Below are 26056 nucleotides of genomic sequence, written 5' to 3'. Positions count from 1 at the left end.
AACGTGCAACTATAGTTTACAGAGGTGAAAGAGCCCTAGCCTGCACTCCTAAAATGCAACCTTTGCATCACTTTATTTTTGTCAGAACAGAGGTGGATGATTTGTTGGGTTTTCCACACATTTTCAAAATTCTAGGATCTAGTGTCTATAGCATTCTAGAGAGAGAGAGAGAGAGGGGCTAAGGGATATATTCTCAGTCCCATTTCAGAATTGATTCAAATCAGACTGATTTCCAGGTTAGAATTATTTTAATGCTCATCAATCAATATGACACAGACACTATATGGTCAAATAAAACAATAACCTTAAAAGGGCCAATCTGTGATTGGTACATTCACTTTTGGACTTATAAATGGATTGATGTGTACCCAATAACTATTGAAAAATAGAACTTAGAAATGCCTCATGCTTAGATCAACTGTTGTACCCCATCAGAACCCTAAATATGAGCTTGTTTTATTCATTTGTTTGTAAACAATGTGAATATGAAAAAAAGAAAAAGAAAGTGTTATTCACTGTGTATTCATTCCTCGTGTCACTAATTCTGTTTTATATCTTTAACTCTGCATTGTTGGAAAAGGACATGTAAGTAAGCATTTCACTGTTTGTCTACACCAAACTATCATTTTTAAATCATAAATGGTCAGTCTCTCTCCAGGTCCCTCTTGAAAAAGAGATGTTATCTCAATGAGAAAAATAACCTGTATTAATAAAGGCTAAACAAAATACAAATAAATGAAAAAGTCTCAATAGCTTTGTCTATGAATTTGAGAGTGGTTATATTTCTCCATCCCTATCCCACAGCCATTTACCAAATTGATTGTAGTGATTATTACATGGATGAACACACGCAATGCAAATGGCAGTCACAACAGCACTATCCGCATTATTAGTGAGAAGATCTAGCATTTTCAATCAATTGATTGATCATTTTGGAATCACAGGAGACAAAACAACATGTACATTTCACAGTTGAAACAATTACACCTGGTTTTATGTTGAACATTTTGGGTATTTTTACCCCTCTGAAATGCAATACTACTAAGGCATCTAGATCTTCTTACAGGCTTAACATTCAGTACATGTTAACAGGACACATTTGTGTGAGTTTTTCAGCTTCATCCCCTTGGATCGAATATTATTCCTCCCAGGGTTACTGCTCCTTTGGCTGGCAGATGAAATGTTGTCCATCCTGCAAATGTGTCCCTCTGGATTAAATGTTGTGGTCCGTCACATAATTGATTCGCGCTGGAATCTAGCCCACATATTTGGCACTAGCGTCCTTTTCCCATATCTTTGTTTCCCACTCCATGGTGTGAGAGCACAGTGGACCAGCCTCCACAGCAGTCTAGAGCAGTGAAACAGATGGAACAACAGCACCACCTTGTGGCATATTGAAGTCCAGAATAAAGTCTTTCTGGGATATACTGGTCCAGTCTTTTCCATAGATTATTCTTTAGGCAGGGTGAAAAAGACCACAAAAGCAACATCCTGGTCCTCTGGCTGTCCCCACCTATACAATGGTACCTATGGGAAGCATTGTAATGGTCCTTAGAAAAGAAAGGGTCAGTGTCCTGATTACCCCTCATATTGGGCTTTTGGATGTTGAGGTGTGTTGGAGTTGTCTGTGTTTGTGCGCGTGTGTGTACAAGAGGTGTGTGTGTGTCTCTCACCACTGTATGTGCGGGGGCTTTGTGTGTGTCAGTGTCTGGCTGGGGCTCTGCTGTGTGTACTGTGTGTGTAGGAGTGTGTTGGCGTGTGTTGACTCCTGTCCCTCCAGCCAGTCCTGGTAGAGAAAGTGTAGGCCAGGGTTGGTGTCAGGCAGCCTGACTGGTAGACTGCTGTAGGCCTCTTCCATCTGCTGAACCAAGGCTTTGTCCACCCGGCCTCCTGTCTCTCCCTGCGCCTGCCCACGACCACTCACACAACCTGGGGAGAGAGAGGGAAGAGAATAGAAGAGGGGGAGGCAGAGAGGAGAGAGGATGGGAGAATGAAGGGTCAACATTCATTGGGACAATAAAGATCACACTAAATTACTACATGAATTCAGCTTCCTCAGTTACATTTTTTACACTTGCAACGGTGGATTTAAGTTCAATGGCAGCCTAGTCTGGGGTTACTCAATTGTAAAAATTTCTAACACAGGTTTTCACAATTGCCTCGTCGCATTTACCCAAAACCAAATCAGAACTAGGAAGTAGATGTGACTGACAGGTGGCTGGGCCAATGAGTTACCTCCGGGGCAGGAGAGCACTTCCACCAATTGGTAGGGGACGTGTCCTTTCCTCATGCGGTGGACCAGGGTCTGGATGTTCCTGAAGCCGTAGACGGATGCAAACTGCAGCAGGACCTCCCCATCCCGCTCCAGACACACCTCCTGAAAGTCACGGTTCCTAGAGGGAGGGAGGGGGGAGACAGAATGAGAGGGATATTTAAACTTTCCCTCTCCATCTTTCTCAGTTCAAGGTCTTCAACTTCTCTCTCTGTCCCAGTCATCCCTCTTGCAACTTACCTGAGAGTCTTGTATGTGATCTCCTCTACATCCAGACTAAACAGTTCAGAAGCAGCATATTTGAAGATGTGTTCCAGGAAGCCCTCCGATCCTCTGCCCTGGTGTCTCACCAAGGCTGGATCCCCTGCCTCACCCAGGCTAACATGGAGACGAAGAAGAACGTGACACACTGAACCGAGTCACTGAACCAAACACACAGAAATACACTCACAGACACACACATAATAATAATAAACTATTTGTTTAGGGCTTTCAATACAATTAAATACGTACTTCATATCATAAAATAACAAAACAGAAGTGCTAACAAAGAAACAAAATATAGATTATTCAGTTGTTAGCAATTTTCAGCCAATCTCCAAACTTCCATTCTTGAGCAAAATTCTGGAGAAATTGGTTTTCAAATAGCTAAAAGAGTTAAGTGCCAACAGTATTTTTCCCTTGGTCCTTGTACTCTTAGATTTAAGTACTGCATTAGACACTGGTGACCATGATGTCCTTCTGGACAGACTGGAGAGGTGAGTTGGCCTCTCCGGTCCACTTCTAAATTGGTGTAGGACCTATTTAACCGGTTGAGAGTTTGTCACCCTTGGTGAACATAAGTCAGAGAGAATACATATCACATGTGGCGTACCAAGGTTAGATTTCGAGTCCGGTACTGGTCAGTTTATATATGTTACCCCTTGGCAGCATTATCAGAAAGCATTGATTTTCACTGCTTCGCACACAATACACAGCTTTACATTTCTGTGTCACCAGAGGAATTTAGCTCCGTGGACAAACGATTAGACTGTACTAGTGATTTAAATACTTCCTCCAGCTAAATCAAGACAGAGGTAATTATTGTTGGAGCCAAAGCACAGAGAGATAATTATTTTTTAATTCACTAAGCAAGTCAGTTAAGAACAAATTCTTATTTACAACGACGGCCTACCCCGGCCAAACCCAGATGACGCTGGGCCAATTGTGCACAGGCCTATGGGACTCCCAATCACGGCCGGACGTAATACAGCCTGGAATCGAATCAGGGACTGTAGTGACGCCTCTTGCACCGAGATGCCGTGCCTTAGACCTCTGCACCACTCGGGAGCCCGCACTCTAAACGCATATTTTAATTAATGGGTAATAAAGATAAAACACCAGGTAAAAAACCTAGGTGTTATTTTAGATTCTGAACTCATCAATGCTTTTATTACAAGCAGGCGTGACTACTGTAATGCTCTCCTGTCTGGTCTACCCAAGAAAGCCATTGGTCCTCTGAAAACATACAGAATTCTGCAGCACGGGTACTGACCAGACGGAGAGCACACATTACACAGGTTTTAAGGTCTCTGCACTGGCTGCCTGTGAGTTTTAGAATTCATTTTAAGATTCTTCTATTGGTTTTTAAATCAATCCACGATTGTGCACCTCAATACATGTCAGACATGCTTTTAAGTTATGTAGCCAGTAGGTCCCTCAGTTCCTCTGACACTGGCCTTTTAACTATCACAACGCCTGGGACCAAGAGGCATGGAGAGGCGGCCTTTAGTTATTATGTCCCCCGCCTCTGGAATAGCCTGAGGGGGGCTGAAACTGTGGACATATTTAAAACATCTTTTTAGCTTTGCTTTTCCTTAGGGTGCTTTTTAGTTGTTCAGTTTGTGTCTCTCTTTTGTTTAATGTTTGTTGTGTAGTAAAACATTTCAGCTTTTATTAATTTATTATTTTATTTGTTGATTCTTATAAAGCACATTGCGTTGCATTCCATGTCTGAAATGTGCTGTATAAATAAAGCTTGATTTGATTTAATTGATTAGGAGGAAGGACACACACACCACCGCCTCACTGAGCAATGAGCCCCACATTGCGCAATGACACAAACTTCCTGATAAGAGGCCAGTGAAAGGTGAAACACTCACACGTGGTCTAGAGGGACGGAGTCTAGGTCTGCTAGTGACACCTTCATCTGCTCCATCATGTGGAACACCTCCCCTGGAACACACACACAGATTTACATTAAACAATGGACAAATTATAAAACCTACAGGTTTATAGTATAAACATGAATGACAATGACACTGTCTGATGTTTCTCAATTTCTGGGGATAGAGAAGGGGTAATGAAGTGGGTCTAGGTATAGGAGACAGGGAATTGAAAGAATAACTGGCATTGAGGCATCTTGTGTGAGAGGAGGTGGCTGGAAATGCTGAAAGGAAGAAAATTGTTGATGAAAAGAGAGAGAGAGAAAGAGGTAAAGCAGATAGACAGGGAGAGGTATGTCTGAGTCTGTAATAGTAACATGTTTCAAGCAGACCACCATAGTGTTCTTGGGCACAGGGACTAAGGTAACCTGCCTAAATGACTACCGACCCGTAGCACTCACCACTGTAGCCATGAAATGCATTGAAAGGCTGGTCATGGCTCACATCAACACCATTATCCCAGAAACCCTATACCCACTCCAATTCGCATAGATGATGCAATCTCTATTGTACTCCACACTGCCCTTTCACACCTGGAAAAAAGGAACACCTATGTGAGAATGCTACTCATCGACTACAGCTCAGCGTTCAACACCATAGTGCTCTCAAAGCTCATCACTAAGCTAAGGACCCTGGGACTAAACACCTCCCTCTGTAACTGGATCCTGGACTTCCTGACGGCCCGCCCCCCAGGTGGTAAGGGTAGGTAGCAACACATCCTCCATGCTGATCCTCAACACGGGGGCCCCTCAGGGGTGCGTGCTCAGTCCCCTCCAGTACTCCCTGTTCACTCATGACTGCATGGCCAAGCACGACTCCAACACCATCATTAAGTTTGCTGATGACAACAGTGGTAGGCCTGATCACCAACAACGATGAGAGAGCCTATAGGGAGGAGGTCAAAGACCTGACCGTGTGGTGCAAGGACAACAACCTCTCCCTCAACCTGATCAAGACAAAGGAGATGATTGTGGACTACAGGAAAAGGAGTACCAAGCATGCCCCCATTCTCATTGACAGGGCTGCTGTGGAGCAGGTTGAGAGCTTCAAGATCCTTGGCGTTCACATCACCAACAAACTAACATAGTCCAAGCACACCAAGACAGTCGTGAAGAGGGTACTACAAAATCTATATCCCCTTAGAAGACTGAAAAGATTTGGCATGGGTCCTCAGATCCTCAAAAGGTTTTACAGCTGCACCATCGAGAGCATCTTGGCGGGTTGCATCACTGCCTGATATGGCAATTGCTTGGCCTCTGACCACAGGGCGTGTATGGCCCAGTACATCACCGGGGCCAAACTTCCTGCCATCCAAGACCTCTATACCAGGCAGTGTCAGAGGAAGTCCCTAAAAATTGTCAAAGTCTCCAGCCACCCTAGTCATAGACTGTTCTCTCTGCTACCGCACGGCAAGCGGACGGGGTGTCAAGTCTAGGTCCAAGAGGCTTTCGAAACAGCTTCTACCCCCAAGCCAAAAGACTCCTGAACATCAAATAGCAACCCAGACTATTTGCATTGCCCCCACCCACTCTTCTACACTGCTGCTGCTACTCTCTGTTATTATCTATGCATAGTCACTTTAATAACTCTACCTACATGTACATATTACCTCGACACCGGTGCCCCCCACATTGACTCTGTACCGGTACCCCCTGTATATAACGCCGCTATTGTTATTTACGGCTGCTCTTTAATAATTTGTTATTCTTATCTCTTCAACAAGTTGTAGGTATTTTCTTAAAACTGCATTTTTGGTTAAGGGCTTGTAAGTAAGCATTTCACGGTAAGGTCTAAACCTGTTGTATTCGGCACGTGACAAATAACATTTGATTTATACAGTGCCTTCAGAAAGTATTCAAAACATTTGACTTTTTCCACATTTTGTTGTGTTACAACCTGAATTTAAAATGTATTCAAATTGAGATTTTGCCTCACTGGCCTACACACAAACCTCATAATGTCAAAGTGGAATGACGTTGTTTGTTTTTTTTGGGAGGGGATTACACGTTAATTACACATGAAAAGCTGAAATGTCTCGAGTCAATGAGTAAGCCCTTTGTTATGGCAAGCCTAAATAAGTTCAGGAGTAAAAGCGTACTTAACAAGTCACATAATATGTTGCATGGACTCCGTGTGCAATAATAGTGGTGAACATCATTGTTGAATGACGACCTCATCTCTGTACCCCACATTATTTGTAAGGTCACTCAGTCGAGCATTGCATTTGAAACATTCAACCACAAAGAACAGGGAGGTTTTTCCAATGGGTCGCAAAGAAAGGCACCTATTGGTAGATGGGTAAAAATACAAAAAAGCAGACATTGAATATCCCTTTGATCACGGTGAAGTTATTAATTAAACTTTGGATGGTGTATTAATAAACAGTCGCTGCAAAGATACATTGTAGTGACTGTGTATTTCCTAAGTCGGTTGCCGGAGAGCAAGGAAACCGCTCAGGGACTTCACCAGTTTAATGGCTGTGATGGGGAAAAAAACAGGATGAAAAGAAGAAAGCCTGTACAGAATAAAATATATTCCAAAACATGCATCCTGTTTGCAATAAGGCACTAAAGTAAAACTTAAAAAAATGTGGCAAAGAATTTATTAACTTTATGTCCTGAATACAAAACGTTATGTCTGGGGCAAATCCACACAACACGTCACCGAGTAGCACTCCTCATATTTTTAAGCATGGTTGTGGCTGCATCATGTTATGGGTCTGCTTGTCAACAAAAATATGATTCAGACCCTTTACTCAGTACATCTGTATTTGGGGAGTTTCTCCCATTCTTCTCTACAGATCCTCTCAAGCTCTGTCAGTTTGGATGGGGAGCGTCCCTGCACATCCATTTTCAGGTCTCTCCAGAGATGTTCGATCGGGTTCAAGTCCGGGCTCTTGCTGGGCCACTCAAAGACATACAGAGACTTGTCCCGAAGCCTCTCCGTTGTCCTGTTGGAAGGTGAACCTTCACCCCAGTCTGAGGTCCTGAGCACTCTGCAGCAGGTTTTCATCAAGGATCTCTCTGTACTTTGCTCCGTTCATTTTTCCCTCAATCCGGACTAGTCTCCCAGTCCCTGTCGCTGAAAAATATCCCCACAGCATGATGCTGCCACCACCATGCTTCACCATAGGGATGGTGCCAGGTTTCCTCCAGGTTTCCGCTTGGCATTCAAGACAAAGAGTTCAATCTTGGTTTCATCAGACCAGAGAATCTCATTTCTCATGGTCTGAGAGTCTTTATGTGCCTTTTGGCAAACTCCAAGCGGGCTGTCATGTGCCTTTTACTGAGAAGTGGCTTCTGGCCACTCTACCATAAAGGCCTGATTGGTGGAGTGCTGCAGAGATGGGAGAACCTTCCAGAAAGACAACCATCTCCACAGAGGAACTCTGGAGTGCTGTCAGAGTGACCATTGGGTTTTTGGTCACCTCCCTGACCAAGGCCCTTCTCCCCAGATTGCTCAGTTTGGCCAGGTGGCCAGCTCTAGGAAGAGTCTTGGTGGTTCCAAACTTTTTCCATTTAAGAATGATGGAGGCTATTGTGTTCTTGGGGACCTTCAAGGCTGCAGAAATGTTTTGGTACCACTCCCCAGATATGAGCCTCGACACAATCCCGTCTCTGAGCTCTACAGGCAATTCCTTTGATCTCATGGCTTGCAGCACTGTCAACTGTGGGACCTTATTAGACAGGTATGTGCCTTTCCAAATCATGTCCATCAATTGAATTCATCACAGGTGGACTCCAATCAAGTTTTAGAAACATATCAAGGATGATAAATGGAAAGAGGATGTACCTCAGCTCATTTTCGAGTCTCATAGCAAAGGGTCTGAATACTTATGTAAATAATGTATTTATGTTTTTAGTTTTTGCTACATTTGCAAAAAAAAAAATGTTCACATTGTCATTTTGGGGTATTGTGTGTTATTTTATCAATTTTGGAATAAGGCTGTAACGTAATAAAATGTGGAAAAAGTCAAGGGGTCTGAATACTTTCCGAATGCACATTAGTGTTTTATTTGTCATAATTATTTTTACTAAAAAAGTTGTAATTATTCTTCCACTTTGACAGAGTATTTTGTGTAGACTGTTGACACAAAAAAAAAAGACAAATCCATTTTAATCCCAGAAAATGTGGAAAAAGTCAACGGGTGTAGAGGTAGAGGTAATGAGAGCATAGTACCGGATGTGAGGACACAGTCCACGTCTCTGCTCTCCAGGAGACTGTTGTAGAACTCCTCTCGCACTGCCTCCAGTTTCTTATCAAAGCATGGAGCCACCATTATATGGTAAAGCTTGTCTGGGCTCAGCTTCTACAAACACAAAGCAGACACCACTATTCACCTGCTGTGTGAGATGAGTAACATGGTTAAAACACATGAATAGTGTGGCATCAATCACTATTCACATGTTCTCATGAGTTTCATGTAATTGTATGGGATGGGTTGTTACGACACACAAATAGCGCTGACCTGTTGTTTGGTGAAATAGTCTTTGACCAGACAGCCCATGATCTGTTGAGGAGACCTGGCCGTACAGATGTGAGGAGTGACCAGACTGCCCAGAACACGCTCAGCGTACCGGATCCACCCTGAACAGAAATAGAATAATGAAATTGACTTGAGTCCTAAGCTTATGGTTTTATTATCTAAAGGGATGGGGTCAGAGAAAGGTGTAGAGCGAGCAAGACTGAAACTGAAAAAAAGAGAACGAGTACACGAGAGAGCGTAAGTAAGCATTTCACGGTAAGGTCTACACCCGTTGTATTCGGTGCATGTGACAAAAACAATTTGATTTGAATGAGAGAGCAGGAGAGGGAGGGAGGGCGACTCCCCTCCTGAAAGGCCTATCTCCAGGGAAGGGAGTGGTGTGAGGCTGTGTCTGTATCTCTCTCTCCCAGCCCGGCTCCGCTATCTCTACTTTCAAATAGGAGCTAGGTCCAACCCTTAATACCCGTACCTTAATAATGCCACACATCCCTCAAACAGCACACACAAATGTTAAACTGAAACACAACAAAGCTGCTTAATATTTTATACTCAGGTTGTGGTGTGTGTGTGTGCGCGCAGAGGGAAAGAGTGGGAGGAACAAGGAGATTGTGTAAATATTACCTGGACAGGAGGAGGTGAACATGGGTAGGGCCTGGCTATCATGGTGCCTCCTGCTGTACCTCTGGACAAAGTCTCTCTGGCTCTCCAGAATACTGAAGCCTGCTGCTAGAGTGGTATCAAAGACATACTGCACTCCTACAGACAGAGAGAGAGAAGAGAGAAGAAGGGAAGAGAATGATTAATCTGTTATGGTAGATGCCAATGAATGTACCTCTCTCTCTCTCTCTCTCATATCTTTGAGGAAACTACAGGGCTTGTCTGGAATTCCCAGTCAACACAGAGACATAGATACTGTACATGCTCACTTACCCAGGCTCTTGAGGAAGCCACAGAGCTTGCGTGTGGCCTCAGGAATGTCCAGACCGTACTTGACAGCGAAGAAAGGCAGAGACTGGGGACACACCGACACCACCAGGACCTGGTGTTTGGACACATCACACTTCTGCAATGACAAAAAGAGGGAGAGAGAGACCATTTACCTGGCATCAACACTAAATGCCCCATACATTTCAGTGAAGTGAAATAAAACAATCAGTCTGCATGCCAGGCAAAGAGACCAGCAATAACAACCCACATTAAAACAGATCTGGCATGAGGTCATCTGGAAACTAAGTACAGCATTTGGTGGCTATTGAAGACGACCAAGGTAGCTTGGTCAGTGGTCCAGTAGTACCTTGTTGAGACCCAGGACGCGGGCCACCTCGTCCAGGTTCTGTTGGGAGATCTTTAGGCTCTCCTCCTCGGACACACAGCCCTCACAGGACAGACAGGCACTCAGCAACACCTGCTGCTTGAGGAGATGGGAGGAGGCAGGGACCTTTCCGTTGGCTACATCTTCCTCCGGAAGGGAACTACGGTCTTCATCACTCGGCTTCTTGTTGCACTGGAAATTACCAATCAACCAAAAAATCTATAAATTAATCAATGTTAGAATTGGACAGAATATATGATGTTTGACTGTAACGGGCAAAAAGTAATGACCTCAAACAACTCGGTCAGATACGACTGGATGGACAATTTCAGTTGCAGAGACACTTGCGCACTGAAACCACAAACATTCCATGGGCTCACCTGTTTAGTGCAATTCTCACACTTCTCCCTGCGTCTTCTGATGTTCTCTTCTGACATTTTTCTGTGAAATGGCTGTGGGTTGGACTTCACACAAACACAGGATCAGTAAGCCATCCAACTCTGGAATAGACCTGGAATCGTCACAACACTTCTACACATTTTCCTTGGACAACTGTGGTGCCAACTACTCTACGATCCAAACTAAAATGCTAGTATTTGTGTGTGGGTGTGTGACTCAACTCCACCCAACTTCTACAACATTAGCCCTGTCCTAACCAATCAGGATCATTCTTCTTATCTCAACAGCAGCATAATAATAAAGATGGTAAACTGCAGACAAAACAGCTTCCATATCACAACAAAGCATACATAATTGCACCAAGTGTTTCAATAGGCAGGCAATAAAGCTTTATTTGTATAGGCTATGCCATGATAACTATTATGTTGACGGAGAGCCAAAGAATGGACCCAAACCATCTGTGTGTGTCCTCCGAGAAGACTACTGTATTCAAAATGGGATTACATAGTATACAGTAAATAAAGACAAAACGAATCATAAATTATTATTATACATCATTCATCATAATTGATATAATAAATGTTAAATAAAGGCTGAAGCCTCTGTTAGAACATATAGGCCTATTATCAGGACCCAATATAAACAGCAATTTATTTAGCTATTTATATCCTGGTAAGGGTTAATTATCTATGATTATGCTTTAAATCTCTAAACAGTAATTGGAGGGAGAAAAACATTCCTTGCTTGGCAACTAATGTGCAATGTCTGGCATGGCTCAGATAACCTGACGCCTATACCAGGCTCCATCATAAGCCATTAAATGTATTAGTTAAGAATGGTTCTATTAACAAAGGCTGAGGGTGTATCTTGGTTTGTTTATCCAGCTCGCTCTCTTCTTGAACATGAATCCACATGTAAGGAGATGAACAATTAATTGACCTACTGTGTGGAAAAACAAACATTCAATGTCGAAAGTCTTGGCTTTGTCCCTTCAAAATGTGGTATTTCTAATAAGATGAGGTGCACCTAAATATTTTTGCACAATGTGTACCCCTCCAAAACAATGGTGTCAATGTTAACAGAAATTGATGAGAAGTGTGCATTCTCCAATGATGAACCGGAAACACTGACACATTTGTTTTACAGATGTTCGTACACTATTAGATTTCGGAGAGATATGAAGGAGTACATACCGAGTAAAACTAGTCACTTTATTGATACTTTGAACTCTTTGAAATGTAGAACTAACGTCATGATTTTGGTCAACGTTATATCCACAAAACCATATTAAATAAAAAATTAAATAAAAAAAATCAGCCCCCTGCTTTAACGTGTTTTTGATATAATTTGTTTTAATTGAGTCTTAAAATACTAAATAATAAGAAAAGATCATCTAAAGTCCATTATTATAACGAATTATCTTGTTATGTTTTGTGTGTCTTTCACGTTCTTGGCAATTCTTGAACTCAATGACATCCGATTTTCCCGTATTTATTACATGACTGCACGCACACACTCACTCACCCGTTGGACGTTTTCTACTAGTCTGACTTTATACAAATGACTTCAGACACCTTTCAAGCTGTTTCGTAAAGGAGAAATGGGGAGTTTGAGCCAGGATAATATGTAGCGATGTTTACTCAGCAATATCTGAAGCGATTACGATACCACTGAAAGGCTATAATGGACAATATGCGACTCCGCGACGGTTTCTGTCACAAGACCGTCTGATGTAGAAATGAGTCGGGGGTTCCAGACCGGTTTTCCAGACGGCTTGACATCAGAATTCGTGAACATTGAACTATAAAAGAACATGAGTGAATCCATTGAGCCCCGGTCAATCAAGGGCGCATGCGTAAAACCCGGTTCCCTTTGGATGCGTCACGCGCCACACTTTTGGTGTAAATCAATGACTATATTCTAGTACTGTAAGACACTTCAAATCAAATATGATTGAGATGCGTTTTTTCTTCTTCTATGGGTTTGTGTTATTAAAATATCCGAGACAAGTTGTTAGAAATATTGTTTCCTCTACATGTTTTATCATGAGGGGGTGGATAAACTGTAGCTCATGTCATCATCTAATCAGCATAGACGTAACCCGGAAGAAATCATGTGTGTGTGTGTGTGTGAGTTGAGAGAGCACTACAGCTATTGGCACGCGCGCACGTCGTGACATACATTGCACTTTTTGAGTTGTCATTGGTCTGGAAATGTTGCTTGACCTGGCAACCCTGCTCTTAGAGAGAAGGGGGATATCTGTCAGAAGTAAAACATAGCATTTTGTATTTCAGATCTGTTTCCCCATTTCCTCAACACTGACAATTTCCCTGTTTAAACATCCTGGTTTCCATTCATCTGTGATCATTATTCATGTTCTACTTCTGACATACATCCTCCCCCTTTCCTTAAAGCACAGAATTACAAGAGTAAGCAATGGTTCTTTATATTATATAGCTTTTGCCTATCCATATTGTATACAATTTGTTCATGTCTGCCTGTCGGTCTGTAAGATGGGGTATATGCAGGTAGAGGGGCACACCACCAACATGTTACACCTGAAGAGGTCGCCTGGCATCCGCTCCTGGTCGCTGCTCATAGGTAGGATCATGATGTGTGTGTATATTTACTGAGTTTATTTCTTTGAATGCAATGTCAGAAAATAAATTGCCCCAGCATTTGGTCCTTTTTCTGATTTCAGGTATTGCGTCCATTGGCCTGGCTGCTGCATACTACAGCTCCGGTACAACCTGATTTACAGGCATCACCATTACAGAATTAATGGAAAAAAATGTCTGCCTGTCTCTCGTCCCCATATTCTGGTCTTTCCAGACAGTATCCTGTGGAAGCTTTTCTACATGACGGGCTGTCTGTTCGTGGCCATGCAGAACATGGAGGAGTGGGAGGAGGCAGTGAAGACCTTCAGTCTGTATGCTCTGATTCTCACCATGTGTAGGAGAGGCCAGGAGAAAGGTGAGAAACATCACCTAATGTGTCCTGTACAGTACTTTCACATGGAACCTCCTTTACCAATAAGGGTAGATCAGATGGGATGAGTTTTACGATTGGAATCCAGTTAGCGCAGGGGTCTTCCAACGGGGTCTCTCCCTGTCTCCATCCTTCTATTGCTCCCTTCCATCTCCCTCACATACCCTCCCTCTCCTGTTGTCGCCCTTCCGTCACCTGCCCCATACCCTTCCTCTCCTCCGGTCTCGGTCTTTCAGTGGTGATGGACATGAGGCACCTGCGTGACGTATGTGTTCAGGAGAAGGTGCGCTACCTAGGGAAGGGCTACCTGCTGGTGCTGCGACTGGCCACAGGTTTCTCCTACCCCCTCACACAGAGCACCACCATGGGGGGGACACAGGTGAGATAGGGTCTTATAATAGACCTAACATGGAAGATGTGTGTTAAAGGATCAGAACACAGGTTTCCCAGAATCTGAAAACATTGTAGAATATTTACTATAACAGTTCAAGAATGGCATGGAACAGAAGTAAAATTAGACAAATGTATTTAGTGTTTTGATTGTCAAAATATTCTTGCTGTCTATTTTTGATCACAACTAGTTGTTTGATCCTGTTCTTTCCCCCTCTCCATCAGTGATGTGGAGGCAGTGGCTTCGTTGCTCAAGCGTTTCCTGGGTCTGGAGGAGCTCCAGTGTCACTGGGAGCAGGAGCAGGAGGAAGAGGCAGTCAGGGAGGAAGATAAAACTGAACCCCAGCACTGACTCCGGAGAAGAGGGGGACTCAGTGCAGTAGAAGGAGAAGAGATGAGGGGAAGCCACAGCAGACTTGAAATGCACCCAAATATATTTTACAGCATTTTGTAGTATCCCTGATACTATAAATCGCCTTAAATACACTTCAATGGTAGAGTTTTCCACAGAATATTTAAACAAATTCATAGTTTGTGTTGCCTGTTCTTCAAAAACAATCATTACTGTATTAGACTCAACCCTATAATTACAGTACCTTTCTATTTAAATGTAATCAGTATGTGTGAAATACTCATTCAAAACATTCCCACAGTTTAGGGAACACAGTGTGTTTGAGACCTCCCAAGTGATAATCTTGGTCTAGTAGGATTGTCTCTACTCACTGCAACCATCCATCCATCTGAATGCATGTGACTGTAAACTATAATCAAGCATGGATTTCCAGGGATCAGTTAAGAATGTTTGCCTGTTTTTATGTTAAGGTAAATACTTGCATGTCTTTCAGCATTGATGGGTCCCATCACTAGGGTCAGACAGAATCTGGGGAGGCAAAACCTCTAGAATGAACCTAACAGCTTCTACATCGCCTGCTGTTTGGGGTTTTGGGCTGGGTTATGTATAGCACTTTGTGACATCTGCTGATGTAAAAAAGGGTGTAATAACTACATTTGATTGATTTATTATTCATAGGGTAAACTACAGATTTCGTCTGGCCTTATATACACAAAACGAAAGACCAGTCTCAGGTAACATTCCTGTCCATAGACAAATGTGTTAATAACAATATGTATGTTTGACAAATAAACTGTATTACATTGTATCTGGACTGTATTAACTAAGTTACTGCATCTGTTGGCAAGAGGAAGGTGAGTGTAGATGCCTTCTGTTGCTTGAAAGAAAGAATGCATGAGATATTTTGTGTCCAGTTAGTGTGTGTTGCTGGATGACTTCAGGTACTGGTTCGCCTAGTCTTTTTTTGTGTTTTTTTTACTTAAAAAAACAACTTTTATACATTTCTTTTTGCTTTTTTTGTTAACAAACAGAATTAAATAAAAGTTGCTTTTTGAAAATCATGGAATAATTTTCTCACTACCTCTTGGACCTCACTGTATGAAGTCTGCACGGATAGATCGCTTTCCGGACCCAGGCTAAACCTTACTGCCCAACCATAGAAGCTGAGACGTTCTGGGGTACCATCTCTAGTAGGCTGGCTCTGGTGTCCTCCAGGACCCTCTGGAGGGGAGCCACCACGGGGCTGACATGCTGCTCTACCCACTCCTGAGCTGTGGAGGCTGGGTACAGACGCACCATCTCCTTCTTCACCATCGCCACTCTCTGCTCCACAAGAGCCAACAATCTGGGGGAGAGGAGGGTGGTTGAAAGAAACACGGGTGAGCACATTTCTTTTTGTTTAGGGGGAGGGTTGTTCGGGTTCATTTAAAAAAACAACTATATGAGGGAGTGAAAAACCTTTCTTAGCGTGTAAACGGTGGTGGAAAACAAACATTCAGATGCTTACGTCATGGCTTGACACTGTAACTGCTGAGCAATAAGTGGGCTGACTATCTTTCTCTGTCTGTGGTAAGGAGTGAACCAGCCTCTCACAAACCTGAGAACCACAGAGCAATATGTGTCAAGGTTAGAGAGCTCTTTAATTCAAGGATTTTATAGGAGTAATCAAGAAATCATTAAGTGTGCCATTATTGCAGTGGTCACAAAGCCTCTTCCTAGAGTGCTACAGTGTGTGCAGGCTTTAGTTCCAGCCCATGTGGCTGCTGGCTTCACTCACATGTTGTCTTCAAAATGGCGGAGTTCTTCTGACTGCAGTATTGCTGTTAGTTCCACAACCAGCTCTGCCAACCTCCTCCCTGGAAACAGCACAGAGTCACCTGTAGTGGAGCTAGGGCAGGGCACAGAGAGACAGACACTTTTAGGATTAAAAACACAATCCCCTTATAACAGAGGAGCATTTTCTGTTATGAAGGGTCTCACCTTTCCATGGTTTCTACCTCTACAGAAGAGATGCCCAAAGTCTTTGTCACCCTGCTCTGAGCCTCCGGGCTGAACTGGCCTGTAGCACACACAGAACCACCATCAACATGGGTCAGGTGCCATTACAATACCTCAAGGATCACATCAAAGTGTATATGGAGAAAAGTATTGACCATGTGTGAGTGTCTGTAGACTGGAGGCCAGGGAGGGCAGAGCTAGGGGCAGCAACTCACACAGCACAGACAGGTGGTCATATCTATTGTTGAAATAAGATTATTAAATAGATTATGGCTAAATCATAACATCATACATTTCGGCACAAACATCCCATGATTTACGCAAAAGTCTGACGCATTGTATGATTTAGACAAGTCTGATTTTGCCCCATGACACAATAATTTAGATGAAAACAAGTGAATTCTCTCCGTTTCACCTCTGCCAGCCAGTGAGGGCGATGCCCAGCATGTGTATGCCTTCAGGCAGGGCTGCTGCCACCTGTAGCCACTGTAGATGGTTGTCCACATGTCTCTGTGTGCTGGTCACACAGGTGTGGACATTAGTAGAGCCTTTGAAGGCACTGGCTGCCCACAGTTCTGACAGCCCTGCACCACTGTACCTCTCCAATAGATATACTGGAGAGGGGAAAGGAGATGGGAAACATTGACATTAAGCACAAATAGTGTTTGTCTATGTGCATAGTGAAACTGTTCTAGTAAAACCACTAGTTCTTACCTGTGTTTTTCACATCTAGGGTGGGGTTGTAGTCCCACAGCATCAACTGGACCAATCCTACTAAACCACTGCCTGGCAAACAGGTAAAAGCAGCAAATGTTAGTGGATTGCAAACTTTTCTGGCCCATAGACTACTTTCAGGCTAAAACATTGAAATGATTGTTTGTGTAACTTTGCAGAACTATCACTTTAAGAGCCTGTACCCTGACCTTTCAGTGTGTCGTGGTCCATCCCTCTCAACATGTCGTCCCACATGATCATGTTGAGGTTTGGCCACGCCTCCCTGACGCCCTTTGCTACCCTGGTCACATGACTGAGGAACAGCTGCTGTACTGTACGGCCAGGTGTGCTCAGCCAGCATCTAGACTCCTCTCCCTCACCTAGCAGGTACACCTGAGGACGCATGGGGGGGGGGGGGGGCTTACAATTAAAGTGGGGTCATACATTGTTCATCATTAGAAAGCTATTTCAATCTTGTATACATCTCAATATAGCTTCCTTTCCTCATCTCCTCCCCTTCGTCTGCACTTTTTTTTTTATTCCAAAAGGATCAAAATACCAGGCCTCACCTCATCAGCTCCAATGTGCAGGCTGGTGCTGCCTGGGTGGAGCTCCACCACCTGGCGAAGCATCTCCTCTACCAGCCTCACACCCTCCTCTCTGTGGGGGTTCAGAGTGCCCAGGCAGTGGCCCACCTCCCTCAGCCCCCACAACGACTTGTGCTTCAACACAAACTGAGAGAGGGGGGGGGTGGGGGTGAGAAGTTCTGTGAGAGAGTGAGTGATAAAGGAGGCAAAGAAAGACAAGAATATCAAAGATACTAAGACAATACAACCACATGCAACAACATAAATTGGCCTCAATCTCTCTGATTATTAAATGGGGTATGATATGAACAGGTGGGAGGCAGATATGTGTTCCCCCTCTCTCACCTCCATGTGTCCAAACGTCTGCACCAGAGGAATGACCTCTAACCCTTGGGACTTGGCCACTTCCTGAATGGACAGGACCTCCTCACGACTGCAGCAGAGAGAGGAGAATCATTACCTGTCAGGAAGAACCATTTTTTTTCTCACTTTCTAGCGAGGCCAAGATAGTGATGTTCGAGGATAAGAGTTGATATCAGTGATTGGCTTTAGGCCAACCTGTATGGTGGATGTGTATAGCCCAACCTGTATGGTGAATGCTGAGTGGATTGCAGCACCTTCAGCTCGCCTTCATAGGGGAACATGTCTTCATACTCCACCAATATACCGTCAGCACCCAGACCAGAAAAAAGACCAATCAGCTGGAGAGAGGGAACGGTCATGTCAGACAGACCTCTTGCATTCAACACACAAATAAGGAAGAGATAGGTGAGCAGTGCTATTACCTTGTGCAGGTAATCAATTCTAGGAGGTGCTCCTTTCAGATCCAGGTGAACCAGCTTCTTCCCCTTGGGCCATGCTGGTAAAGCATCCATTGTAGCTGAAATCTGGAGAGCAGCAAGTAAATTACTATGTACAATGATCATGCATAAATTACCATTACAATACAATGCTCGGCTTTTGATAATGAAAGGAGTAGCCTACTATACAAACGTTGCCTTTACATTCATACAATTTGCATTTAAGCTGAACTAGGTCAGGTCTGGTCAGAGAAGACGATGAATTTGACGAGTCGCCTTTCTAGCCCAGAAAGCTACCATGTTTGTTTCCATTAGACAGCTCTGAAAGCAATATAATGTCAAAATACGTTTGTTACTCACAAAATATGGCGTTTCGCTGAGCAACTATCTTTATTTACTGCAGTCCCGCCCTGTATCTAAATACAAATGTACAAGCAACCGAAAATATGTCTTGTCAGGAAATAATCGTTCTTGTTTTTGACCAAGTGCTCATGCGCCAAATCCATCGTAGGGAAGTTTTCTTCTTCGATTAAGTTTAACGGCGGTTGGCATCCAAAATTGATCGTGCATTACCGCCACCAACTCAACCGGGGTAAAAAAGGAAACTCCGTAAACTACTCTGTGCGCGGCAGTAACGACTGATTTTATTGATGGAGGTGCCGAAGAGGTGGACTTGGTCAAAAATAATACAGATTCTTTCCAGACTTTCTAATTTTTGTCGGTTGCCTGTACATTTTTATTTACTGGTAGACCTGTTTTGCAAGTACAAACCAGGCACCTGTTGTTCACAAGCTTATCTGCCATAGACTGTAGAAAATATGAACGATGACGTCACCCCATACGATTGCGTCTCATATCAGAATACTTAGTAGCGCACTTGAAGATCAGGAAGTGCCATTTCAGCATGCTACCATCTTCCAAGTCTGGGTATCTGCAGCTCAATATCTGACAGAGCTCTAGAGTTCCACTTTGGAGATAGGAGAACATACCATAAGGACAACTATCTCTGCAGCATTCCACCAATCAGGCCTTTATGGTAGAGTGGCCAGACGGAAGCCACTCCTCAGTAAAATACACATTACAGCCCGCTTGGAGTTTGCCAAAAGGCACCTAAAGACTCTCAGACCATGAGAAACAAGATTCTCTGGTCTAATGAAACCAAGATTGAAGTCTTTGGCCTGAATGCCAAGCATTACGTCTGGAGGAAACCTGGCACCATCTCTATGGTGAAGCATGGTGGTGGCAGCATCATGCTTTAAGGATGTTTTTTAGCTGCAGGGACTGGGAGACTAGTCAGGATCGAGGGAAAGATGAATGGAGCAAAGTACAGAGAGATCCTTGATGAAAACCTGCTCCAGAGCACTCAGGTCCTCTGACTGGGGCGAAGGTTCACCTTCCAACAGGACAACAACCTTAAGCACACAGCCAAGACAATGCAGGAGTGGCTTCGGGACAAGTCTCTGAATGTCCTTGAGTGGCCCAGCCAGAGCCAGGACTTGAACCCGATTAAACATCTCTGGAGAGACCTAAAATATAGAGGTGCACAACGCTCCCCATCCTACCTGACAGAGCTTGAGAGGATCTGCAGAGAAGAATGGGAGAAACTCCCCCAAATACAGGTGTGCCAAGCTGATAGAGTCATACTCAAGAAGACTCAAGGCTGTAATCGCTGCCAAAAGTGCTTCAACAAAGTACTGAATAAAGTGTCTGAATACTTATGGAAATGAGATATTTCCATTTTTTATTTCTAAAAACCTGTTTTTGCTTTGTCATTATGGAGTATTGTGTGTAGATAAGGGACAAAAAACAATTAAATTAATTTTAGAATAAGGCTGTAACGTTAAAAAAATTGAGAAAAAGTCAAGGTCTCTGAATACTTTCCAAATGTACTGTACATGTGATGTTAAATCTATTGGCCGTTAGCTTGTTGGCCTCGTTGGGTCCTTCCCTGGCTTCCAGATTGGTACCACTACTGCCTCCTTCCAGCTGCCTGTGGGTTTCTCCTCCTCCCACACTCTGTTGTACAACACCAATACTTTACCCAGTGCCTCATCACTAAGATGGGCCAACATAACATAGCAAACCTCATCTTTCCCAAGTGAAGTTAACCAAGACTTACCTATTGCCCTTTTCACCTCTGCCATGGTAAATGGTGCATTCCACACATAATTTACATCCTCCCTCCCATCCAGCACTCCATGGTGTTCCTCTCTCGTTTTCTCTCTGCCCCTCCTCTGACAAATTTGCAGAGCTACAATATGCACTTGGACAAATGCCTTGGCCATCATCTCTGCCTTATCTGTTACTGCCACCTCCTCCCCACTCGTCAACACTGGATAATCCCACTCCCTTCTGACCCCACTCATCCCCCACACTTCTCCCACAATTGACGCCCTCCCAATGGCGTCACAGAACCGACGCCAACATGGCCTCTTTGCCTGACGGATAGTTCTCCTCACCAGGGCCTGCTTATACTGAATCAGGTGTTGGAAGTTGTGCGTCCTTTGCAGTACTCTAAATGCCCTGTTACTACTCCTCACCATAGCCCCATACTCCTCCGTCCACCATGGGACTGCTTTCCTCCTTCTCCTCCCTGAACTCTTAGGTATAGCCTCAGTAGCTGCCCCCTCTAACTCACCCAGTTATTCATACTATCCACATCCCCTTTCATATTCACACGAGCCATCACCTGCTCACTCCGCACCTGAAATGGATCCCACTTTGCCCTTCCAAACACCTACCTGCCTACTCCCCACACCACATTACCCTACTTCTATCCTGGCCCTCCACCCTCTCCAGCACTTCCAGGTCCAATATCTGACCTGGATTATAGTAGTTCACTACCACTAGCACCCCTACAAACCACTAAATATTCCTGTATGATAAACTCAGCTGTAGCACGTTGGTTGTACACCATCCCCACACTGCCCATTCTCATGCTCCCCTCCACACTTTTTTCTCTTTACAGGCTGTTGCAACATGCCCTAACATCTGGCAGTTATAGCATCTTAAAGGCTTTGGTACGTAAATCCTCACATAATTTATATATCCTATGGCTACGTTATTTGGCAGTACCCTGTCCTTGAAATGTAACAGAATAGATGGACTGTCTACCCTAACTCCACCCCTTGTTGCTTGCGACCTTCGAACATTCACTAGAACGCCTCCACTCAAGATGCCGCTTACCTCTTTAATGCGAACACTCAGAGGCACTCCTGTTGTCACCCCTTTAATCCACGTCTTCCCTGCTTGATCAGTCCAGCTGCTCGACACCACCTTACACTTCCCTATTTTCTTCAATCTGGAGATCTTTTTTCCTCTGCGCCGTGTCCTTACAGACACGTTTGGGGAGTAACGGATTACATGTAATCCGTTACGTTACCAGCAGAAATATTGTAATCAGTTTACAGATACTTCTGAAAAACTAGATTACTTTGAGGATTACTTTTCAATTGTAAATGACTTTTTAGCGAGCAAAAATAATATTTTACACTCTTTTCTCAATGGCATTCAAATCAGCATTGAAAAAATGCACAAGTTTAAGTTTGTTCCACCTGAGTGAGTCTGACCACAAGTCAGAGATCACTATGATGACACACCAAATGTGTTTGATTGATCGCGGGAAAACGATCACGAATAGGTTTCGTAGGCTACAGACCAAGCTATGTCTTCCAATGGTGCGACTGCTTTCGGAAACCAATCTTTGTTTTTGAAACCAGTGGACAGCCTATGGAATAAAAGTGGGCCCTTTATTGCTCAATCTAATTCATGCTGATAAAAAAAAGCCATAGGCCTAATGGACACATGCTCAAACTCACACACTTTTCATAGACTTAAAAGGGGCAATATGTAGTTGCTACATCCATTTATATATATATATATATATATATATAAATATATACACACACACACACACACACACACACACACACACAGTACCAGTCAAACCTTTGGACCCACCTACTCATTTTATTTTTTATTTTTACATTGTATAATAATAGTGAAGACATCAACACTATGAAATAACACATGGAATCATGTAGTAACCAAAAACATTGTTAAAAGAATCATAATATATTTTAGATTCTTCAAAGTAGCCACCCATTTGCCTTGATGACAGCTTTGCATACTCTCGGCATTCTCTCAGCCAGCTTCACCTGGAATGCTTATCCAACAGTCTTGAAGGAGTTCCAACATATGCTGTGCACTTGTGGGCTGCTTTCTTTCACTCTGCGGTCCAACTCCTCCCAAACCATCTCAATTGAGTTGAGGTCAGGTGATTGTGGAGGCCAGGTCATCTGATGCAGCACTCCATCACTCTCCTTCTTGTTAAAATAGCCCTTACACAGCCTAGAGTTGTGTTGGGACATTGTCCTGTTGAAAAACAAATGATAGTCCCACTAAGCGCAAACATCCATATATGGCCAGCTATGTAAACTTTAACATTGATTTATCCTGCAATAGATGTCATTCAATTGGGAACATACATGTGTGTCTTCTTCTAATGCATCTTAAGGGGAAAGTCATCTAAAAGTAACAATGTAATCAGATTACATTACTGAGTTTGGGTAAAAGTTACATTACTGACTACAATTTGACAGGTAACTAACATTTAGAAATTAACCTACCCAACCCTGCTTACAGAACACCAACAAGCTCCCATCTCTTAACACTTTAGCATTGACAACTCCCCCAATCAAATATTTTATCACAGCCGTTAACCTTATCAGCCTCATCACCCAAACTCTCCCGTTCTCCCTAAACTTCAGAATCACTTTATGATCTTCCTCACCCCATGCTCCTCTCGCGATTTATCTTTTCCTTCTTTGGCACTCTCTACCTCAACTATATTGCTCTCCTCAAACTTCCTTTTTTCTTCATCTCTGCCTCCATAGGCTTCTCGCTCCCCTTCAAACCCCTACTCCCTTTCTTTTTCCTACTCCCCACTTTATTTTTTCCGCTATGCTCCACACTTCAATTTCTTCTCCATCACCATCTCTGACCCAGTCAGAACATAGCGGTGCCACTCCCTCTCATTGAGTATGAGTATCTCAAATTGAAGGCCGACCGAGGTACTGCAGCCTTCCATTAGCAACTTAATTATGCTTTTAACTTCGTCTGTGTGTTATTTTAAAGTAATCAGTTCAATGATATACATCTGGTGGAAAATATGCCACTACTGGTACCATGACTGGGTTCGATTCTCTATCATGGGGGATCGTGTTCTTGAAGTAATGCTTACAGTATCTTGATCTGCCATCAAATTAAAATCCTGAATGCGAGAGGGCAGTCTTGCGTCCGTGGTATCTGCCCTCTCATTGGCTAGAATGGTCCCACCTGATCTTTTCTCCTCCGCCTTCCATCTTTGAGGACATGTATTTGCATTGTTAGAGCGGTCACTCGACTATCTTGTCAATATAATAGTTCGTATTTGACCACACCCACGAAACGGGAGCAAACGTACCTCAAAAGTTGTTGAAGAGTGTGCACCGTTTTGGGGAAACGTGTTGTTCAGTACAAACCGTCGCGCAACATAGCAAACGATGAACGCACCCAGGCTACATCGCACCAGCGACTACACACCCATCAATGTAAACAGATTGAGGTGCTGATAGTCAGTTGATTGACTTTGACTTGGCCTGCAGAGCAATAGACTTTCGTGATGTGGTCCAATTAAAACGCAGGTTTCATTCTTCAGGAGCCAACCAGATGGACTGTTACGCATTGACCAGGAAGCAATGCCGAGTAGTGGTAATCTGAAATCCTCTACTATTTCTGCATGAAAAGAAGTAGCTAGCTATATAGCTTTATGAATGTCCACTGAAAAAGGCTTTGCATTATACAATGACGATACAACGGCGAGGAAATCCAAAAGTCCCAGACGCCAACGGGATTGAGAAAAAGATCAAAAGGTAACGTCAACGACATGCATGGCCAGTGCTAGTCTGATTAAACAGGCTGTGTAATACACAATTAATTGGTATATATACACATCCTGAAACATTGGAGTGCAAAATCGTGTAAATGTTCCTTACACACCAGAATATTGAATAAAATTACATTTGAATTTACTCTACCGGTTGTCTGTGCGGTTTGTTCTAAATTTGAGACAAAATATCCCCAGGAAAGTACTATATTGTTTACCCAACTTCCTAGAGAGCCAGTAGGTTTTGGTTCCGTTCGGCACCGAGGTAAAATTAGTTTTATTGGCTATTCGTTCGGCAGACATATATATATATATATATATATATATATATATATATATATATATATATATATATATATATATATATATATATATATATATATATATATATATATGTGTGTGTGTGTGTGTGTGTGTGTGTGTGTGTGTGTTGTGTGTGATAATAAGATGGGTGGAAGAGGGAAGTCTTTTTTTCTGTTCTCCTTTCACTGCTGGACAATCAAACCAAACTTCCTCTCTCCTGTCCTCTCCCAGGGGTAATGCTCTGAGGCAGGCGTCTGCATGGCGGGTGTCCCGTGGCTCTCTGCTCGTAGTGGTGGTGGCCCTGGCTGTGGTAGGAACCCTCACCTGGCTCTACCTGGCCTCAGGGGACCCTTACACCACAGAGACCCTGGTCAGACAGGCTGAGGTGGTTGCTCAGACCAGGGTCTACACTGTGGATTGTTCTGAGGACTATGAGAACTACAAACGCTACCCAGGTGGGTTTAAAACAACACATATTTGTATTAAAGCCACAATCTAAAAATGATGCATGCCATATGAAGAGTTTAGTTGAATTAGATGCGTTAGTGCACAGTTAGAATAAAAGCCTGCACACTTCCTTTCCCTAGTTGGGGAATACCCTATGAAACTCCCGCCTACTTCCTGGATCATGTCCCATACTGTTTTTGAATGAGTTTTTAAGATTATAATGAAATTCATTAGAACATGGTCATTTTAATATTATATTTGTATTTGTGGATTAGTTTACTTTTACTTTTACATTACTTCATTAATGTTTTAGATTGCTTTTTTGTAATTGGAAACCTTTATAAAAGCCATTGGGTCAAAGTACATTTTAATCTTGAATTCCATTAAAAACAGTATAGGACATGATCCAGGAAGTAGGTATGAGGTAGGCTGAAGTTTCTACTGTGATGTTGCAGATGATGTGAGAGACTCTTTTTCCCAGGATGCACTCCCAAAACATGTGGCCGAGCCGTCACAGACAACTCGGTGACCAGGGAGGAGGCCATGGCCCTCAGGCGGTGAGGGATTCTATACTATCTTTCGTCTCTGTCCATAGCTCCTACCCCCCCCCCCCCCTCTTTCCATTTCTCTGTAACTTATTTCTCTACTCCTGCAGGTTGGCAGAGAGGGGTCTGGCCCTAGCTGGTTCAGATGGAGGGGTGAGTATCTACTTTTAGTAATGTATATTTGAACTTAAACAGGACCTAAAGCTAGCATGAAGACTGTTGCTCAGATTTCAGTTGTAGCTTCCCTCTGTCTCCACTAGAGGTCAGGGTGGTACAACCATATATCTTATTAAATTCTAATTCCTAATTCTATGGGTACAACATCCAAAGTTA

The 26056-nt window shown here is 43.3% G+C and overlaps 4 protein-coding genes across 5 annotated transcripts in view; 2 read left to right on the top strand and 2 right to left on the bottom strand.

Annotated features, from left to right (window-relative positions):
• Positions 1 to 229: 229 nt before the first annotated feature.
• LOC109870233 (nuclear prelamin A recognition factor) lies at positions 230 to 12701 on the bottom strand. The gene is made up of 11 exons (XM_020460638.2): positions 12198 to 12701; positions 10655 to 10738; positions 10257 to 10466; positions 9893 to 10025; positions 9584 to 9718; positions 8945 to 9063; positions 8656 to 8785; positions 4414 to 4486; positions 2513 to 2650; positions 2236 to 2393; positions 230 to 1929 (listed from the first exon to the last, which is right to left on the bottom strand). The coding sequence occupies exons 2-11, from the start codon at positions 10709 to 10711 to the stop codon at positions 1670 to 1672; spliced, it is 1413 nt and encodes a 470-aa protein (XP_020316227.2). The 5' UTR covers positions 10712 to 10738; positions 12198 to 12701; the 3' UTR covers positions 230 to 1669.
• A 55-nt stretch (positions 12702 to 12756) lies between these two features.
• LOC109869998 (cytochrome b-245 chaperone 1 homolog) lies at positions 12757 to 15351 on the top strand. The gene is made up of 4 exons (XM_031805273.1): positions 12757 to 13274; positions 13506 to 13646; positions 13898 to 14040; positions 14277 to 15351. Exons 1-4 carry the CDS (start codon positions 13187 to 13189, stop codon positions 14277 to 14279), a joined length of 375 nt encoding a protein of 124 aa, XP_031661133.1. The 5' UTR covers positions 12757 to 13186; the 3' UTR covers positions 14280 to 15351.
• On the bottom strand, positions 15055 to 19034 carry hexd (hexosaminidase d). Of its 2 annotated transcripts, none has more exons than XM_020460637.2 (13): positions 18863 to 19034; positions 18488 to 18589; positions 18288 to 18403; positions 18048 to 18135; positions 17685 to 17849; positions 17325 to 17508; positions 17116 to 17187; positions 16817 to 17015; positions 16557 to 16639; positions 16384 to 16462; positions 16181 to 16291; positions 15911 to 16000; positions 15055 to 15748 (listed from the first exon to the last, which is right to left on the bottom strand). In XM_020460637.2, the coding sequence occupies exons 2-13, from the start codon at positions 18575 to 18577 to the stop codon at positions 15547 to 15549; spliced, it is 1479 nt and encodes a 492-aa protein (XP_020316226.1). In that variant the 5' UTR covers positions 18578 to 18589; positions 18863 to 19034; the 3' UTR covers positions 15055 to 15546. The 2 variants fall into 2 exon arrangements, with proteins under 2 accessions (XP_020316226.1, XP_031661132.1); XM_031805272.1 differs by having other exon boundaries at positions 18048 to 18162; positions 18863 to 19002.
• A 4821-nt stretch (positions 19035 to 23855) lies between these two features.
• ogfod3 (2-oxoglutarate and iron dependent oxygenase domain containing 3) overlaps positions 23856 to 26056 on the top strand; it is a 35446-nt gene continuing 33245 nt past the window's right edge. The window contains exons 1-4 of the mRNA XM_020460636.2: positions 23856 to 24414; positions 24963 to 25186; positions 25660 to 25735; positions 25834 to 25876. Coding sequence (XP_020316225.1) covers positions 24347 to 24414; positions 24963 to 25186; positions 25660 to 25735; positions 25834 to 25876 — 411 coding nt within the window. The 5' untranslated portion in view covers positions 23856 to 24346. The remainder of the gene's footprint in view (positions 24415 to 24962; positions 25187 to 25659; positions 25736 to 25833; positions 25877 to 26056) is intronic.

Source organism: Oncorhynchus kisutch, linkage group LG25 (assembly GCF_002021735.2).
Source record: "Oncorhynchus kisutch isolate 150728-3 linkage group LG25, Okis_V2, whole genome shotgun sequence".
In the NCBI taxonomy this organism is placed as follows: domain Eukaryota; kingdom Metazoa; phylum Chordata; class Actinopteri; order Salmoniformes; family Salmonidae; genus Oncorhynchus; species Oncorhynchus kisutch.
This window is presented reverse-complemented; position numbering and strand designations above follow the sequence as displayed.

What these genes read in the sequence shown, in the direction of transcription:
- LOC109869998 (XM_031805273.1), top strand. Translation starts at nt 13,187, where the DNA reads ATGGGGTATATGCAGGTAGAGGGGCACACCACCAACATGTTACACCTG. An exon ending in CTCCTGGTCGCTGCTCATAG is followed by an intron (nt 13,275 to 13,505) that starts GTAGGATCATGA and finishes TGGTCTTTCCAG; the next exon opens with ACAGTATCCTGTGGAAGCTT. An exon ending in TAGGAGAGGCCAGGAGAAAG is followed by an intron (nt 13,647 to 13,897) that starts GTGAGAAACATC and finishes TCGGTCTTTCAG; the next exon opens with TGGTGATGGACATGAGGCAC.
- hexd (XM_020460637.2), bottom strand. Translation starts at nt 18,577, where the DNA reads ATGGATGCTTTACCAGCATGGCCCAAGGGGAAGAAGCTGGTTCACCTG. An exon ending in TGCACATTGGAGCTGATGAG is followed by an intron (nt 17,509 to 17,684) that starts GTGAGGCCTGGT and finishes ATGCGTCCTCAG; the next exon opens with GTGTACCTGCTAGGTGAGGG. An exon ending in CGCCATTTTGAAGACAACAT is followed by an intron (nt 16,001 to 16,180) that starts GTGAGTGAAGCC and finishes TGTGGTTCTCAG; the next exon opens with GTTTGTGAGAGGCTGGTTCA.
- LOC109870233 (XM_020460638.2), bottom strand. Translation starts at nt 10,711, where the DNA reads ATGTCAGAAGAGAACATCAGAAGACGCAGGGAGAAGTGTGAGAATTGC. An exon ending in GTTCACCTCCTCCTGTCCAG is followed by an intron (nt 9,064 to 9,583) that starts GTAATATTTACA and finishes ATTTCTGTTCAG; the next exon opens with GGTGGATCCGGTACGCTGAG. An exon ending in AGTGCTCTCCTGCCCCGGAG is followed by an intron (nt 1,930 to 2,235) that starts GTAACTCATTGG and finishes CTCTCTCCCCAG; the next exon opens with GTTGTGTGAGTGGTCGTGGG.